Below are 16,861 nucleotides of genomic sequence, written 5' to 3'. Positions count from 1 at the left end.
TAAAATTTGCCAGTCCTGGCAGTGTAAAACTCTCTTCTTTATCCTCTTCGGTGCCATCACAACCTTCGCCTTATGTGGTGACTAGAAATATTTGCAGTACTCCAGCTGTGCCCTAATTATTTTTTAATACAGTCCTGGCATGACCTCCCTGTGTTCACGTTCTTTGTATCATCCATTCATGATAAATATCTCAAATACCTTCTTAACCACCTTGTCTACCTGTCCTGCTACCTTCAGGGATATGTGGGCATAGAATCCAAAACCCTGCTGCTTCTCTGCTCTTCTCGGTATTGTAGTATTTATTGTGTTTTCCATTGTCTTGCATTTTTCCTTCCATTGTCCAAATATATCAGCTCACACTTTTCCGGATTGAATTGTGCTTGCTACTTTCTTGCCTGACCGGTCCATTATAACCTTGCTGAACCCTACAGTAACAGAAGTAACCATAAGTTGTGCAGTTAGAATATTAAGAGTATTCCACTGGTTATTGTTTTGAATCCTATCAATTGCTTAAAGCAGGGAATGATTCAATTAAAATTTAAATTGATGAAATACATCCAATGCAAATGATGATCATTATGAGCACAGATGGTGCTTTAAAACTTCTCACTATTTTATAAGTTGCCCCTTAACTCTTTTCTATATGGTTTGGAAATGATCGGCCACATGCTTGCAGAATACCTGAGTACCTGAGTGAGTTATAAGACACTAGTAAATAAAGTTCAGATGGTAATATAAACTGCAAGAGTGCAATTTAAACTGGTTATAAATCTCAGTCTGAAAATGATGGTGAGTATTGGTATTGGTTTATTATTGTCACTTCTACCGAGGTACAGTGAAAAACTTGTCTTACAAACCAATCTTACAGGTCAATTCATTACACAGTGCAGTTACATTGAGTTAGTACAGAGTGCATTGATGTAGTACAGGTAAAAACAATAACAGTACAGAGTAAAGTGTCACAGCTACAGAGAAAGTGCAGTGCAATAAGGTGCAAGGTCACAACAAGGTAGATCGTGAGGTCATAGTTCATCTCATTGTTTAAGGGAACCGTTCAATAGTCTTATCACAGTGGGGTAGAAGCTGTTCTTAAGTCTGGTGGTACGTGCCCTCAGGCTCCTGTATCTTCTACCCGATGGAAGAGGAGAGAAGAGAGAATGTTCACAATTTCCCTTTTGACATTGCCTTTGTGGAAAGATTTGCCAGATTTTGATAATTTTCAGCATAATTTTCAAGGTTTATTTTAACTTACTGTCTTCAATTTGCAAATGGTTGTGTGGTGTTTAATATTCTACTTGCATCCTGTGATCACATCCTGTGTTTTTTAGTACTGGTATTTCTGAGGAAATGGTGTGTTCACATTCCTGTATTGTAATATTTATTGTGTTTTCCATTGTCTTGCATTTTTCCTTCCATTGCTCAAATATACTAGCTCACACTTTTCCGGTTTGAATTGTGCTTGCTACTTTTTTGCATGACCGGTCCATAAGTACCTTCCTGAATCCTACAGTAACAGAAGTGACCATAAGTTGTGAAGATCCATCTTATGGTTGGAATATTAGGAGTATTCCACTGGTTATTGTTTTGGATCCAAGTTACCACTTTATAATTCAGTGGAAACAGTTTTCAAGTTAAATGTCAAGGTGGCTCAGCTGGTAGCAATCTCACTTCTGAATCAGAAGGTTATGCGTGACCTTCCAGCCCAGAACTTTAGTATATAGAAAGCTTCTAGCACTTCAGTATAGTTCCCAAGGAATGCGGTCTTGTCAGTGGTGTTATCCTTTTAACAAGACCAAAGTGGGTGATAAGCATTGTTAGACTGGGGGAGCTGAGCCTTTGGCTCAATAGGCTTCGGTGAGAAGAGGCTAAGGTTGAGAAAGAAAAGCAAGTAAACCCAACTCTGGTATTACTGCTCACCCCTATGGTTGGCTTTAGATAAATGGGACATGGAATATAAGAGACAGGACATAATGTTACAATTTTACAAAACACTGGCTAAGCCACACTTGGAATATTGTACGCAGTGCTTATCGCCATACTACAGTAAGGATGTCATTATGCAGAGGCGTTTCACCAGGATGTTGCCTGGATTGGAGGACTTTAGTTATGGGGAGAGATTGGACAGGCTGGGCTTGTTTTCCCTGGAGCAAAGAAGGCTGACCTGATAGGCGTATATGAGATTATGAGAGGCATGGATAGAATCTTTTTCCCATGGTAGTGGTGTCAAAAACAAGATGGCACAGTTAAAGGTGAGAGGAATAAGTTTTAAAGGGGGTCTGAGGGGTAAGTTTTTTACCCAGAAAGTGGTTGATATCTGGGATGTGCTGCCAGAGCAGGTGGTGGAATCATGTACAATTACTATGTTTAAGAAGCATTTGGGCAGACATTGAAATAGGCAAGGCACAGAAGGAGCAACATACACGATGCTGGAGGAACTCAGCAGGTCGGGCAGCATCCTTTACCAACAATGCAGAATATCTGGTTGTCACGCTTTTATGCAGTGGGAGTTTACTGTACTCAGATTGTTGTGTTTCCTGCATGACTGCAGTTCTAAAGTACTCTACTGGCTGTAAAGTGCTTTAATGAGCTGATTAAAAGCACCATATTAATACAGGTCTTTTTCTTCACATGCCATGTGAAAATGAAAAGACTACTACAAATGTGAACACACACACTCACTTACACATTCATTTACGCACATACACACCACATACTGAATGGTTCCAAGTATTTGAAGGTTTTAACAACCGTTGCCCAGTAGTTCCTTTCAAAGTGGCTGTTCCCCTATAATGGAGCAGGACCCTGCCATGCTCTCAGACAGTCATGGCAGATCCTTGGCAGCTTATCTACTGTTGCAATGCCAAGATCCTTTTCTTTAAGACTGGACCATTGAAGTCTATGGGCTGGAAAATCTTCAGCACATGCTTCAATATGTGGAAGAGTCACTGCCTACATCAGTTTGGTATGAGGCCAACAAGAGTATGATAATCTAAAATTCTGGATGCTCAAAGCAGCAGGTCTTCACCAGGGCAGAGTGGGGAGATCAGGGGAATAGTGGTGGAGAGAAAATTATTGAGAGTTGAAGCAGGGATAATCAGACAGCAGAAGATCACAGTTGGATGATGATCGGGTCAGGGTGGGGAGGGCAGTGGAGTTGGGTGACGATTGAGAGGGCAGAGCAAACATTGTGTGGGATAGTGAAGTAATGACAATCACTGAATATATTGGAAGAAAACAGGAACTCATTCTGGAGGTTTCTTTATTGTTGAGCTTACTGACAACAGAGGTGGACCCTTGAGCCACAGAGGAGCAGACAAGGTTGCTCCATTTGTAATGTCTATACGTACAGTGGAAAACAGTATGAGTGATGTCAGTTGTGTGTGTGATGCTATTACACATGCCGAGGGGCCTCTGTGTTGAGTGAGTTATACACAGGGAGAGCTGTACTGTCCATATCTGCTAACTAAGTGTGCACCAACTCCATATTTGCTAACTTTTTATTACTTGTTGCATAAAACCTTTTGATACAGAATCATAGAATGGTTGCAACTCAGAAGGAGGCGATTAGACCCATCATGTCCATTCCTGCTCTCTACCATTGACTCCAGTTCTCCAATCTTTTCTCTGTAACCTTGAAAAGATTTCCTCACCAGATGTTTATCCAATTCTCTCTTGAAGACTGCCAGGGAACCTGCTTCCACAACATCAGCAGGCAAGGTATTCCAGACTCCAACCAAACATTGCACATTTTTTATTCTTCATAATATCATTTCTTGCCAAATATGTCCATTGAACCATTTACTTCAGCAGTACCTGGAGATGGGCATGCTCTCCAGCTGGTTGTATCAGCCCTTGTCCTACTGTCAGCTCGTACCCACAATAACATCCACTTCTTCCCTTGTTGAGCCTTCTGACTCATCATCACCCCCAGGATGTTGATCTCTTTGCTAAGCAAAGCTTGCTAAACATTCTCCGAGGCATGCTGCCTGTTCAACATTCATCAAATATCTATTTGCCACGCCAAATAAAAATGAATCCTGGTGACTTCAGGAGAGAGAAATGGCAGATACAAACATAAAAGTAAAAGAAATAAATAAATAGGAAACTTTAAAAAGAATTTTGATAAAGGTTAACACACATGCATGTATCTCTTTCAGCTGCAATAAAAGTCTATGCTCCTAAAATATTACCCAAGATAATAGATCTGATTCAGAGTGCTGCTGTCAAAGGTTAGAACTGTTTATGCCCCTTGAACATACTGCAAGGATTTAAGAAATTGAGTATAGCTGTAATTCAAAATAGGAAATTCTCTAGCTATGAGCAGGGTCTACTGTAGGCCTGAGAAGGGAAAGGATAGTGACTGATTTAGATAGAGACTTTAGCGCATCATTTATCATGGAGGCCTTTGCACAGGTGATTTACCATTTTGTGCTCTTGACTTTCATCTATTATTCTCTCAACCATTCTTGCCTTGGTCAGCTCTCGAACCTCAGTGCCTTACTTATTACATTTCTGGTGAAATGCTAATGAGCATGTTGACCTTTCACTTGCTGCTATGTATTTCCAGTATTTCCTATTCTAGTTGTTGCAACTGCTTTGTTTTAATACAGGGATCATCTAGAACTTCTCTTCAATCCAACACAAGGTTTCTTTGCTTCTTGTTCCCAGTAGAATAGAAAAACAATACAAAATCTCTCCAGACATTGCAGAATTAAGATCTTAATCACACTCTAAAATTATTTTCAATGTATTAGTTCAAGTCCAATTTTTCTGAACTGGAAGATTCATTTATTACTTTATTTTACTTTCCAATATCTTGTAGGGGCAAGGGTCCGCTAAAAAATACATCCGACGTTATCAACGCAGCAAAGAAGATTGCAGAAGCGGGGTCCAGAATGGATAAACTGGCTCGAGCTGTGGCTGACCAGGTAATGCACTTAAAACTTTAACTCAATGCCCAGGGGCCACGTACAGTGGCACCTGGGGAGACAAGTGCCAGCAGGGCTGCTGAGCTCACTCTACTTATTTACAGTTAATGCTAGTGATACCTGTGCAAGAAGGAAATTTTGTGTATTCCATTGAAGGTAATTTTAATCTCATCTGCCCTGACAGGTTCAGACTAGACTCCACCCAAATCTGCATTGTATTGAAGTAATATTGAGTGGGCACAAATCTTACATTCTGCCTGCTCTGTAAATTTCCCATCTTGTGTATTAGGTTATAATCGCCTCCAGTGTTTCTGTGAGATCAGAGCCCCATCACTGTGCTGGGGCTAATGGTATCAGAATTGAAATACTCCTTGTGTACAGGACAAAGCACGTGAAAATTGATGTGTTCATGGAGGCCTAACACAAGGGTAGATTTGGTTTATCATCGCAGTGAACATGGCCAGAGGCTGGAAGCACAGATACCAGAGGCATGTGGAGATGGAGGCAATAACTGCACAACACCCTGTGAGGTTATGAATGCAAATGTCCATCCGGAACTGTTAACGATGTGCACACGTGCCCCTCAAAGTACTTAAGGATTAAATGTCCTTGGTAATTTCCCAAAGATCAGGTAAAATCATAGAAGAAAATCAGCCTTAGGTTGGGTAGCTGCAGAGGTGACTGTTAACTTAGTCTCAATGGGGAGGTTTTGAATTGATATTCCATTCAAACCCTGTGATTCAGATTCTTTAGTCATGATTTCACATCACTGTTCATTATTACTTTTCCTAATCCAGCTGCCTCACAGAATTTTGGAAACTGGAGTGAAAGCAGGGAAAATTCTGGCTTAGCAGACAGCCTTTGAGTCAGAACTGGCAGATTAGATGGAGCAAGCAGAGTGGAATATGTTGACCAGGAACGGGTTATGTCGACTATGGGTAAGATCAGATAGCATAGATGCTTAAATCAGGAGTTTAATGCATAGGTCATGGGCAAGTGAAGACAGTGAGGATCTATGGATCAGGAGTGGGATATATAGGTTGGAGTGGGATATATAGGTGAGGAATCGGATATACAGGTTAGGAGTGGGATATACAAATCAGGAATGATAGCTAGTGTCACAGTATGAGAACAGGTAGACTGTAATATGTCGAATAGTCAGACAAGGTCAGGTGTAGGAGTAGAGTTACTGGGGCCAGAAGTGAAAGTTGTTTTCAGGCTGACAGGAAGAACTCATACCACTAAAGGGAAGAAGCAAGAATACCCACTAACAATCAGTCCAGTTGCAAAACATTCCTAAACAAAGAACAGAAACTAAAGCACTAGTTGTGAGGCAATTTCCCCAAGTGAGACGAATCACAAGTCACTGTGATCTATCCCATTAACCTCACCTCTGCAGCTGTTCAACTTGAGGTAGATTTTTTTCCTTTCCAAAGCTTCACGAAAAATCTGTCAGCTTGTGATGCTGTTCTCATGTAACTGTCGGTTCTACAGAGGAATGCAGAATGAAATGAGAAGAAAATGTTTTATTTCTGGCATCTGTTTTCTTCCTTGCATTTATTTTGAATGAGTAAAATGACTGTAAATTTAGTTGGGAAAGGAGACGTAATAGTAAAAAAAATACAAAGACCCACCATCTTACACAAGAGGTTTTTATTTCCAATAGTACAACTGGTTTATAAGTGTTAGGTTTTGTGCCATCATGTCAATTCTGAAATGACTTCTTTCTGGGAAGTACTTTACTCTCTATTTTATTGATTTGACATGGAACAGTGCTTGTTATATAAGTTGAATTTAATGCAACAGAGTATAATTTATCTTTTAGTTACACCCAGTATTTCCAACTTGATATTTTTATCAATAATTTGTTTTGATTTTCATTAAGGTGTCTTGCTAAAACCTGACTCCTGTAAGCTCTTACAAACTCCAGTCCTCTTACTGTGCAATGAATGAAATGCTGTATCTAATCCCTGTGCACGATTCTCCACTATATTCTAGCCCTATCTGAGGGCATCTGAAAGCCCATTTCCTTAATTATTTATGTATTTCACATTTTTAAATAAAACATCTTTGCTTGTCTTTGATTGGTCTAATCTGAGCTCCTTTTCACTTATACTTCCCACCATCTCCTGTAATCTAAAATAGAAGTGTTATATTTCATTTATTGCTCATACTTTCTGCAAAAGGTTTGTTGTGTTAATTGTGCCCAGTAACAACTCTTAACACTGTATTAAGTCTGTCCAGTGCTTAAATATTTAGGACGGTCACTGTAACATGTTTCTTATTACAGTATTGAAACATAAAAAAACATGGAAAACAGGAGAAGGCTATTCAGCCCCTTAAGCCTGCTCCACCATTCAAGATGATCATGACTGATCATAGAAATTCAATGTTCCTGCATTCTTCCCATATCCCTGAATCTCTTTAAAATTAGAACAAGAACTCCTTCTTGAATATATTTAATAATTTGACCTCAATTGTTCCTGTGCTTCCTGCATCTAGTCTGTCCAGTCCTGTCAATATTTTATAAATTTCATTGAGTTCCCCTTTTGTTCTTCTAAATTCCAACAAATACAAGTGCAATCATCCTAATCTTGCTTCATACTTCAATCCTACCATCCCAGGAATCAGTTTGGACAACCTTGGCTGAATTTGCTCCATAGCAAAAACATCCTTCCTCAGAGTAGGAGACCAAAACTGCACATAACACTCAAGTTGTGGTCTCACTGAAGGTCTGTACAATTGCAGTAAGATGACACCATTCTTGTAATCAAATCCCCTTGCTATGAATTTATCTTCTTAATCACTTGCCACACCCGCATGCTTACTTTCACTTACTAGTGCACAAGGACACCCAGGTCTCATTGCATCTCTCTCTTTCCCAGTCTATCATGATTCAGATATTAAGCTACTTTCCTGTTTTTTCCACCAAAGTGGATAGCTTCAGAATCAGGTTTAGGTTTATTATTACTGACTTTATATGTCATGAAATTTATTGCTTTGCGGTAGCAGTACAGTGCAAAGACATAAAATGACTATAAATTATAAAATAATTAAATACATAAATAGTGCTAAAATGAAAAGGAATAACAAAATAATGTTCATGGGTTCATGGACCGTTCAGAAGTCGGATGGAGGTGGGGAAGAAGCTGATCCTAAATTGTTGAGTGTGGGTCTTCATGCTCCTGTACTTCCTCCCTGATGATAGAAACAAGACAGGGCCATCTCCTGGATGGTAAGGGTCCTTAGTGATGGATACCACGCTCTTGAGGCACCCCCTCTTGAAGATGTCCTCGATGGGGGGTAGTGTTGTGGCCGTGATGGAGCTGGCTGAGTTTGCAACCCTCTGTAGCCTCTTTCGATCCTGTGCATTGGAGCCTCCATACCAAGCTGTGATGCAACCAGTCAGAGTGCTCTCCACCGTACATTTATAGAAATTTGCAAGAGTCTTTGGTATGTCAAATCTCCTCAAACTCCTAACAAAGTAGAGCCGCTCGTGTGCCTTCTTCATGATTGCATCAATGTGTTGGGCCCAGGATAGATCCTCTGAGATGTTGACGCCCAGGAACTTGAAGCTGCTTACCCTTTCCACGGCTGACTCCTCAATGACGACTGATGTATGTTCTCCTGACTTCCCCTTCCTGAAGTCCACAATCAATTCCTTGGTCTTGCTGACGTTGAGTGTGAGGTTGTTGTTGTTGCGACACCACTCAACCAGCTGATCTCTCTCACTCCTGTACGCTCATTGTCGCCATCTGAGATTCTGCCAACAACAGTAGTATAATCGGCAAATTTATAGATGGCATTTGAGCTATGCTTGGCCACACAGTCATGAATGTAGAGAGAGTAGAGCAGTGGGCTAAGCATGCATCCTTGAGGTGTGCCTGTGTTGATTGTCAGCAAGGAGGAGATTTTGTTACCGATCCGCACTGACTGTTGTCTCCCAATAAGGAAGTCAAGGATGCAGTTGCAAAGGGAAGTACAGAGGCCCAGGCTTTGAAGCTTGTTGATTAGTACAGAGGGGCTGATGGTGTTGAACGCCGAGCTTCACATCTATTCACATTACACTGCACCTGCCATACATTTGTCCATTGTTTCAACCTGCCCAAAATCATACTGAAGCTTCTCTGCATCACCTCACTGCTCATACTTTCACCCAGCTTTCTACTTTCCACAAACTTGGAGATATTGTATTTCATTCTCTTTCCTAAATCATTAATATATATTGTGAATAGCTGAGGTCCAAGCACTGTTATCCCACTAGTATCCCACTAGTCACTGCCTGCCACTCAGGAAAGGATTTGTTGGTACCATTGCTGTGTTTCTTATCTGTCCAGCAGGTCTCTATCTATGGAAGTTCATTACCACCAGTCACATTTGCTTCAGTTTTGCACAGTTATCTCTAACATGGGATCTTGTTGAAAGCCTTCTGAAAGAATAGGGTGGAGGAATGTTATTGTGCAATAGGAAATTTCTCTCAGCTCTATATTTTCCTTGGCCTCAAAACTTGCGTCGTTGTGGGCAGTGAAACTTTGAATTTCTTTATTTTTTTTAAGCAAAAGTCCTATTCTTTACATACTCCTTCTGGACTTCCTGAGTTAAAATTAAGAATCACCTGATAATGTCCATCCCTAATTTAATTCTTGATGAAGCCTTTAGAATTCATTACCTCCTTACAGTTTCTGGGATCAAGTGAGAACATGGGCAAGGTATAGATGCTGCCCTGATCTTACAGAATGCTCGAGAAAGCTTGAGGGACCCTACTCTCATTTCTATTTCTAATATTCTTTTTGCCCTTTTTCCATTTCCAATCTGTTTGCAGACCGTACATAAAATCATACAGCTGATTTGCCACATGGATCATTTACTCTCTCTTGTTCTACCATCATGCAGTATTTAAATTGTAAAATTGGTTTAATATTGTTACATGTACCGAAGTACAGTGTAAAACTTTGTTTTGCGTGCCATCCATACAGACCGTTTCATCACATCAGTACATTGAGGTAGAACAAGGGAAAAGCAATAAAGGAATACAGAATATAACGTTACAGTTATCGAGAAAGTGCAGTGTGGGTAGGCAATAAGGTGCAAGACCATAATGAGGTAGATTGTGAGGTCAAGAGTGCATCTTATCGTATAATGGGACCCATTCAAGAGTCTTATAACAGCCGGATAGAAGCTGGCCTTGAGCCTGGTGGTGCATGCTTTCAAGCTTTTTTATTTTCTGCCCGATGGGAGGGGGTAGAAGAGAAAATATCAGCAGTGGATGAGGTCTTTGATTATGTTGGCTGCTTTACCGAGGCAGTGAGAAGTGTTGACAGTGTGTCTGCTATTTTAACATTAACAAAATAAGCACAGAGCAAAGAACAAATATGGAAAGTGATGTGGTGGTCAAGTAGAAGGCAATTATTAATAAAGCTTCACCAAATTCAAACAGATTAATACATGCATCTGGGAGATGGATGAAAGTTTTAGATCAATACTCAACAGAGAAAAATTACAAGAGCAGGGTATTTGAGTGATGAGGGTCAGACTGTGCATTTTACCAAGTCTCCGTTCATTTTTCTCCATTCATTAGTTCCAAGTTACATGGAATTTGGAAAGTATGGATGTTAAACTTCAGAGGAGCAGCTAAAAAATTGAATAACCTCCCAACAAAAAGAACTTTTAAAGTCATTAAGTGACTAATGTGTCTATTAGAAACAGGGAAACTAGAGCAGTGAATGAACAGGTTTCCTTAATGGTTCTTCACTGAGCAACCAGCCCTGTAAGGGCGCAGCCCTCTAAATACCTGAATGGTTCCATTTTAAGACGTGGTCATAGACTACAGCATTTTACAATTGAGGGAACCCTGTTAGAGCTGCATCTTCCACTGTTCGGGGGCTGGTGTTGCGACATAAATTGAGCAATTAATAGCAGAAATTAAAAGGAATTTTGCTTTTTGTATCTTACATGTTTTTCAATGGGTGGGACAGATGATGATAACAGCATCTGCTCCATGCGAATAGGTACCTTAATTAAATGTGAATTTGGGTCCAGGTTTGAGGTTATTGACTGAATCAAGATGTTTGAAACTCAATCCTGAGTTGAACTTTTAGCCCCATAATCCTCTTCATCACAACTACCTACCAAGTTCCTCCTCTGTGCCCGATATTATTACCACTACTACAATCATCATTTGTGTCCTTGGGCAGCCCTGGATTCTGTCTTTTCAGTGCTTTGCCAGGCTCCTAGCAATCTCCCACCTTTCACTTTACAAGAGAAAAAATATTCAGCTGACCAACAGACAAAGTATATAATTGGCCTGATGCTGCCAATTATTATCGTAGGTCGTGCCACAAGGGTTATATTCAATAACCAAAGACATATTTCTTATTTTTGTTTCAGATTTCAGGTATTTGCAGTTTTTGTTTGATTTTCAATGATTATATTCAAATGGTCTAGACCAGCAGAAAGCCAATTGTAGGACAGTACCTGTTGATGCCAAGATAATTGCAATTCTCATGGAAAATGGAGAGGGCACATCCGCTGACAGTAATGGTCAGCTGCTGCTGAATATTTTGAAGGTGTGTTACGATGATGACCTATGACACAATGTCATAGAATGTTTGTAGATAAGACCACTGTCCTCTGGACCTACAGGAAGATGTAATTGCCTTGCAGTCAGAGTGGTGTGGAATGATTTAGAAAGTGACTCCAACCACAAGGAGGTTGTCCCATGATGAGAGATTGTGGAAGATTGGTCTATTCTCTCTGGAGTTTAGGAAAATGAGAAGAGATCATAGTTTTAGCCATTTAGGACTGAGATGAGGAGAAATTTCTCTATGCAGAGATTAATATTCAAAATTATCTACTCTGATGGAGTCTGGATTCTCAGCCACTAACTAAATTAAAGGCATGAAAATTGGAAACTATGGAAATTGAGGAAAACAGGGCTCACTCGAGAAAGTGGATGAAGCACAAGATTGGCCATGATCTTTCTGAATTGTATGGTAGGCTCAAGAGACTGCATGGCACACCCCTGCTTCTGTTTCCTACTTTAAGTCTTTTCAATATGCTCATGTATCACACTTCAACAGCAGTGATTGAACAAGATGGCTGGTTTCCAGGGCTGTTTAATTATTTGCTTGCAAACTCATGGCTGCACATTGGGTTCCCTTCACTTCCACTATTCTACTGTTTCATTGCACCTTTTAGGGTCCTCCACCTCCTCCTATCCTGTGAAAAGTTATAAATAGGTTGAGATGCTGTCATCCATACTCCCAAGACGTGTGTCTACCTTTTTAGTGTGCCCAACCCTTTAAAACTAACAAATGCTCAATTTTCTGCTCCCATCATTAGTATGCTCCCCAAGCAAGACAAATTTGCATTTATATAGCACCTTTAATGCAGGGAAATCTCCCATGGTGCTTTTTGGTAGTGTAATCAGAGAAAAACTGACACTGATTTAAATCTATGTATGGTCCTTCTTAAATAAGTGGAACCCCGGACGGTTTGGAGTAATTACATTTCTGTTGGTCCATTTAAATTACCTTTTCCAGTGCAAATGTAGTGGAAAATCTACGTTTGTGGAAACTCTCAGTGCGTTTTTTACTGTGTCTACTGTTGTCACTTTGCTTGCTATTAACTGTTCTATAATTCCATAACTTACATTATGAAAGGTGTTACATTTCCCTTTCCCCTCACAACTAACACATGTGGCTAAAAGTTTGTTCGTACAACTCTGAAAGAAATGGTGTTGCACTGTTGAAAATCACTTTAACTGACCATTTTGTGCATTGTGTATGGTGGGAAATTTAACTCCTCCTTTATCTGTGGATTTTTCATTCTTCCTAGCACATTTTTCCTGGCAAAAAAACTCTCACAAATAATGTCAGCAGAAGTACAACGTGCAAAACTTATTTGCAGTGATATCATGGGTTTGAAAAGCCACTGTTCTTAATTATTCATAAAAGAACCCAATTTTATTGACCCTATTTCTCTGGAAGCCTATTTTAAGAGCAACAGTCAAATTGCATTTTTTGTCCGCATTCAGATGTGTGACCTGAAATATTACCTCACATCCATGCATTGTTTGCTTAGCCCATGGATGTCAGGGCCACCATCACTCTTAGTTTCTGAACGTCCACATCTTTCCAGTCAGCTGCTGCTGCCACAGCTCACAATGTACGGCATAGAAAATTACCCGTTGGCATATCATGCTCGTGCTGGTTGAAGAAGAGCTACCTGGCCTAATCCCACCTTCCAGCACTAGGTCTGTTGTCCTTCAACTCTTCAAGTACGCATCCAAGTACTGTTGAAATGTGATGAGGGTTTCTGCCTCTGTAACCCTTTCTGACTGTTGGCTCCAGCCTCTACTATTCACTGGGCGAAAAGTTTTCTCCTCATTTCCCTTCTAATCCTTCAACCAATTACTTTAAATAAATGTCCCTTGGGTTTTGGTCTCTTAGGAAAATAGGTCCTTCCTACTACTCTATTTGGAACCCTCATAAATTTATATACTAAATTGTATTCCCTCAGTCTCCTCTGATTCAATGAAAATAACTCTAGAGAATCTAATCTTTCCTTGAACACTAAAATTTTCCAGTCCTGACAACATCTTTGTAAATCTCTAATGCACCCTCTGCTGCCCAATCACGTCTTTCCTGTGATGTGGTGGCCAGAAATGTATGCAGTACTTATGCTGTGGTTTAATAATGTTGTGTACTGTCTATCATAACCTCACTGCTCTTAAATGTTATGCCTTAGCTAATGTAAAGCATCATATATGCCATCTTAGCCACGTTATTGACCTGCACTGCTACCTATAAGGATCAGTGGATGTACAGTCCCTTCTGTTCCTCCACACCACTCAACATCCTCCCGTTTATTGAAGAATATTTCACTTGTTGCACCTAAATGCATTATCTCATTTTTCTCTAAATTAAGCTCCATTTGCCATTTTTCTCTCCCACTGACCAGACCATGTTCCTGCAGTTCAAAACTTTCTTTCTTACTGTCAACTGCACAGCCTGTTTTTGTGTTATCTGCAAATATTTTGATCATTAGAACAAAGAACTGTATAGCACAGGAACAGGCCCTTTGGCCCACGATATTGTGCCGAACTAAACTTTGAAACTTTATTTCATACAGCATGGTAACAGCCCTTTCGGCCCAACAAGCCCACGCTGCCCAATTACACCCATGTTCATCTACTAACCCGTATGTCTTTGGAATGTGGGAGGAAACTGGAGCACCCGGAGGAAACCCATCCAGTCACAGGGAAAATGTACGAACTCCTTACAGGCAGTGGCAGGAATTGAACCCTGATTGCTGGCACTGTAATAACGTTATGCTAACCGCTACGCTACGGTGCTGCCTCCTACATTACCGTGATGCCTCATACACTACTGTGCTGCCTCAAAACTAATTAAGCTAATATCACCTAATCCCTTATGCCTGCACATGGTCCATATCCCTCCAGTATCTGCATATTCATGTGCCATTCTAAGAGCCTCTTAAACGTCTCTGTCGTATCTGCCTTCACCACCACCCCTGGCAGTGCATTCCAGGCACCCACCACTCTCTGTGTAAAAAAACTTGTCCCATACATCTCCTTTGGACTTACCCCCTCTCACCTGAAATGCATGCCCTCTAGTATTAGACATTTCGACCCTGGGAAAAAGATACGGATTGTCTACCCTATCTATGCCTCTCATAATTTTATAAATTTTGTCAGGTGTCCCCTCAGCCTCCACTACCACAATGAAAACAACCCAAGTTTGTCTAACCTCTCCTTATAGCACATGCCTTCTACTCCAGGCAGCATCCTGGTAAACCTCTTCTGCACCCTCTCCATAGCCTCAGCATTCTTCCTATAATTCTTCTTACATTTAGGTCTAAACCATTAATGTACACAATGAAAACCCGAGCCCAGGTACTGAGCTCTGTGGAACCCCACTGGTAATATCCTTGAAGTCACAAAACACCCATCAACATTACCCTTTGCCTCCTGCCACTGAGCCAATTTTGGATCCAATGGAGCACTTCATCCTCTAGGCACGTTGCAACCTTCAAGACTCAATATTAAATTCTACAACTTCAGGTTACGATTTCTCAATCTGTATCATTCATCCATCTGTAATATTAGCTCAGTTTGCTTTCTTTCCTTCCTTTTTGTTTTCTCTCTGAGACTAAAGGACTGGAGGACATGCCCACCCTGACCTGCTGGGCTTGTCCTCCTGCTCTGCATTTTGCAACTCTGACATTCTTTTGCCAAAGTGCTGGAGGAACTCAGTGGGTTGTGTAGCATCAGTGAAAGCAAAGGGATAGACAGAAGAACACCTCATATTCCATCTGGGTTTCCAATTTCAGGTAACCTGCACTCCCTGTGCTTCTCTCTCCTTCTAATCCACCCAGATACTCCCCTCCTCCCCCTACCCCCATGACCCCCTCAACCTGGTTCCGTCATTTGTCTTCCCATAGATGAAGCCTGACCTGCAGAGTACTTTCAGCATTTTCTATTTCTCATAGAGTCATACAGCATGGAAACAGACCCTTTGACCCAACTCGTCCATGCCAACTGTGTTGCCTAGTGAGCTAGTCCCATCATTTGGCCCATAGCCCTCTAAACTTGTTCTTTCTGTGTACTTATCTAGATGTCTTTTAAATGTTGCTAATGTGCTTGCCTCAACCACTATTTCTGGCAGCTCTTTCCAAATATGCACCACCTTTTACATGTAGAAGCTGCCCCTGATGTCCCTTTTAAATCTCTCACCTCTGATTTCTGCTAAGGATTTGTTCTTTTGTCTTTGCTGATCTGTTTGGCAGTCCATAACTTACTCCTGAAGGTATTATCACCCTGTTTTTTCTTGTTAATTCAACCCTGCCTTGAGGACCTGCCCATCTCATGTCCTCCCCTTCCCCATTCTTTATTCCATGGTCCACTGCCCTCTCCTACTGGATTTCTTCTTCTTCAGCCCTTGGCCTCTTCTGCCTATTATCTCTCAGCTTATTACATCTTCTCCCCCTCCCCTACCCACCTACCTTCCCCCTCTCACCTGGACTCGCCTATCACCTGATCTCATCTATCCCCTGATGCATGTACTCTTCCACCTCCCCTGACCTTCTTATTCTGGCTTCTGCCCTCTTCCTTTCCAGTCCTGATGAAGGGTCTGGACCCGAAACGTCGAATGTTTATTTCCCTCCATCGATGCTGCCTGACCTGCTGAGTTCCTCCAGCACTTCTTGTGTATTGCTCCAGTTACATTCAGCATCTGAAGAATTTATTGTGTCTCCAGCTTTATTTCGTGATCCTCTTAACATATCTCACTGTTGTTTTAGGGAATTCACAAACTCTATACTCAGGGAAGTAAGACATCTTCCATTTTCAAGAGGAACATTTGCCTGCATTGCAGCCTTTCTGAAAGTGCAGGTATTTGTAGAGGCTTTACCTCATGGGTTCCCTGTCTCCCTCTCCCAACTACCCATCATCCCTCTTTTATCTCGTTCCAATCATCACCTTCCCTTGTTATCAGATTCCAGTGTCTGCAGGTTTTTATGTTTCCACTTATCACCTTCCAGCTTCAATCTTTCCCTTCACCCTCCCCTTCCCCCACCTGGTTCCTTCTTTTTTCTCTCTCCTCATTTATGTCTACCTATCATCCCCCAGCGACTGTCTCCCAACACCAACCTTACCCCTCCCCACTCCCTCCATCTGCCCATCACCCTCCTCCTTATCTGGTTCCACCTATCTCCTGCCAGACCCTCTCCCTCACTTTGTATTGGCTATCTCCCCTTGACAATCTCAGTTGTGCTGCAGCGTCGCAATCATTTGCCTGCATTGCAGCCTTTCCCAAAGTGCAGGTATTTGTAGACGCACCCATGCACCTACAGAGACCTTTGAGCAGGAGGTTGAAAGGAACATCTGTCTGTAATCTTCGGGGGTTTCCTTG

The 16,861-nt window shown here is 41.2% G+C and overlaps 1 protein-coding gene across 3 annotated transcripts in view; it reads left to right on the top strand.

Moving 5' to 3' along the window:
* ctnna2 (catenin (cadherin-associated protein), alpha 2) overlaps window positions 1-16,861 on the top strand; it is a 1,078,855-nt gene that overhangs the window by 941,877 nt on the left and 120,117 nt on the right. For 2 of the 3 annotated variants that reach the window (XM_052033351.1, XM_052033359.1), the window contains exon 16: window positions 4,820-4,928. In XM_052033351.1, coding sequence (XP_051889311.1) covers window positions 4,820-4,928 — 109 coding nt within the window. The remainder of the gene's footprint in view (window positions 1-4,819; window positions 4,929-16,861) is intronic. The other variant, XM_052033367.1, reaches the window with a different exon arrangement.

The sequence above is a fragment of the Pristis pectinata genome, chromosome 2, assembly GCF_009764475.1.
Source record: "Pristis pectinata isolate sPriPec2 chromosome 2, sPriPec2.1.pri, whole genome shotgun sequence".
Taxonomy (NCBI): Eukaryota; Metazoa; Chordata; class Chondrichthyes; order Rhinopristiformes; family Pristidae; genus Pristis; species Pristis pectinata.
The sequence above is the reverse complement of the archived record's forward strand: the minus strand, read 5'-3'. Positions and strand labels throughout refer to the sequence as shown.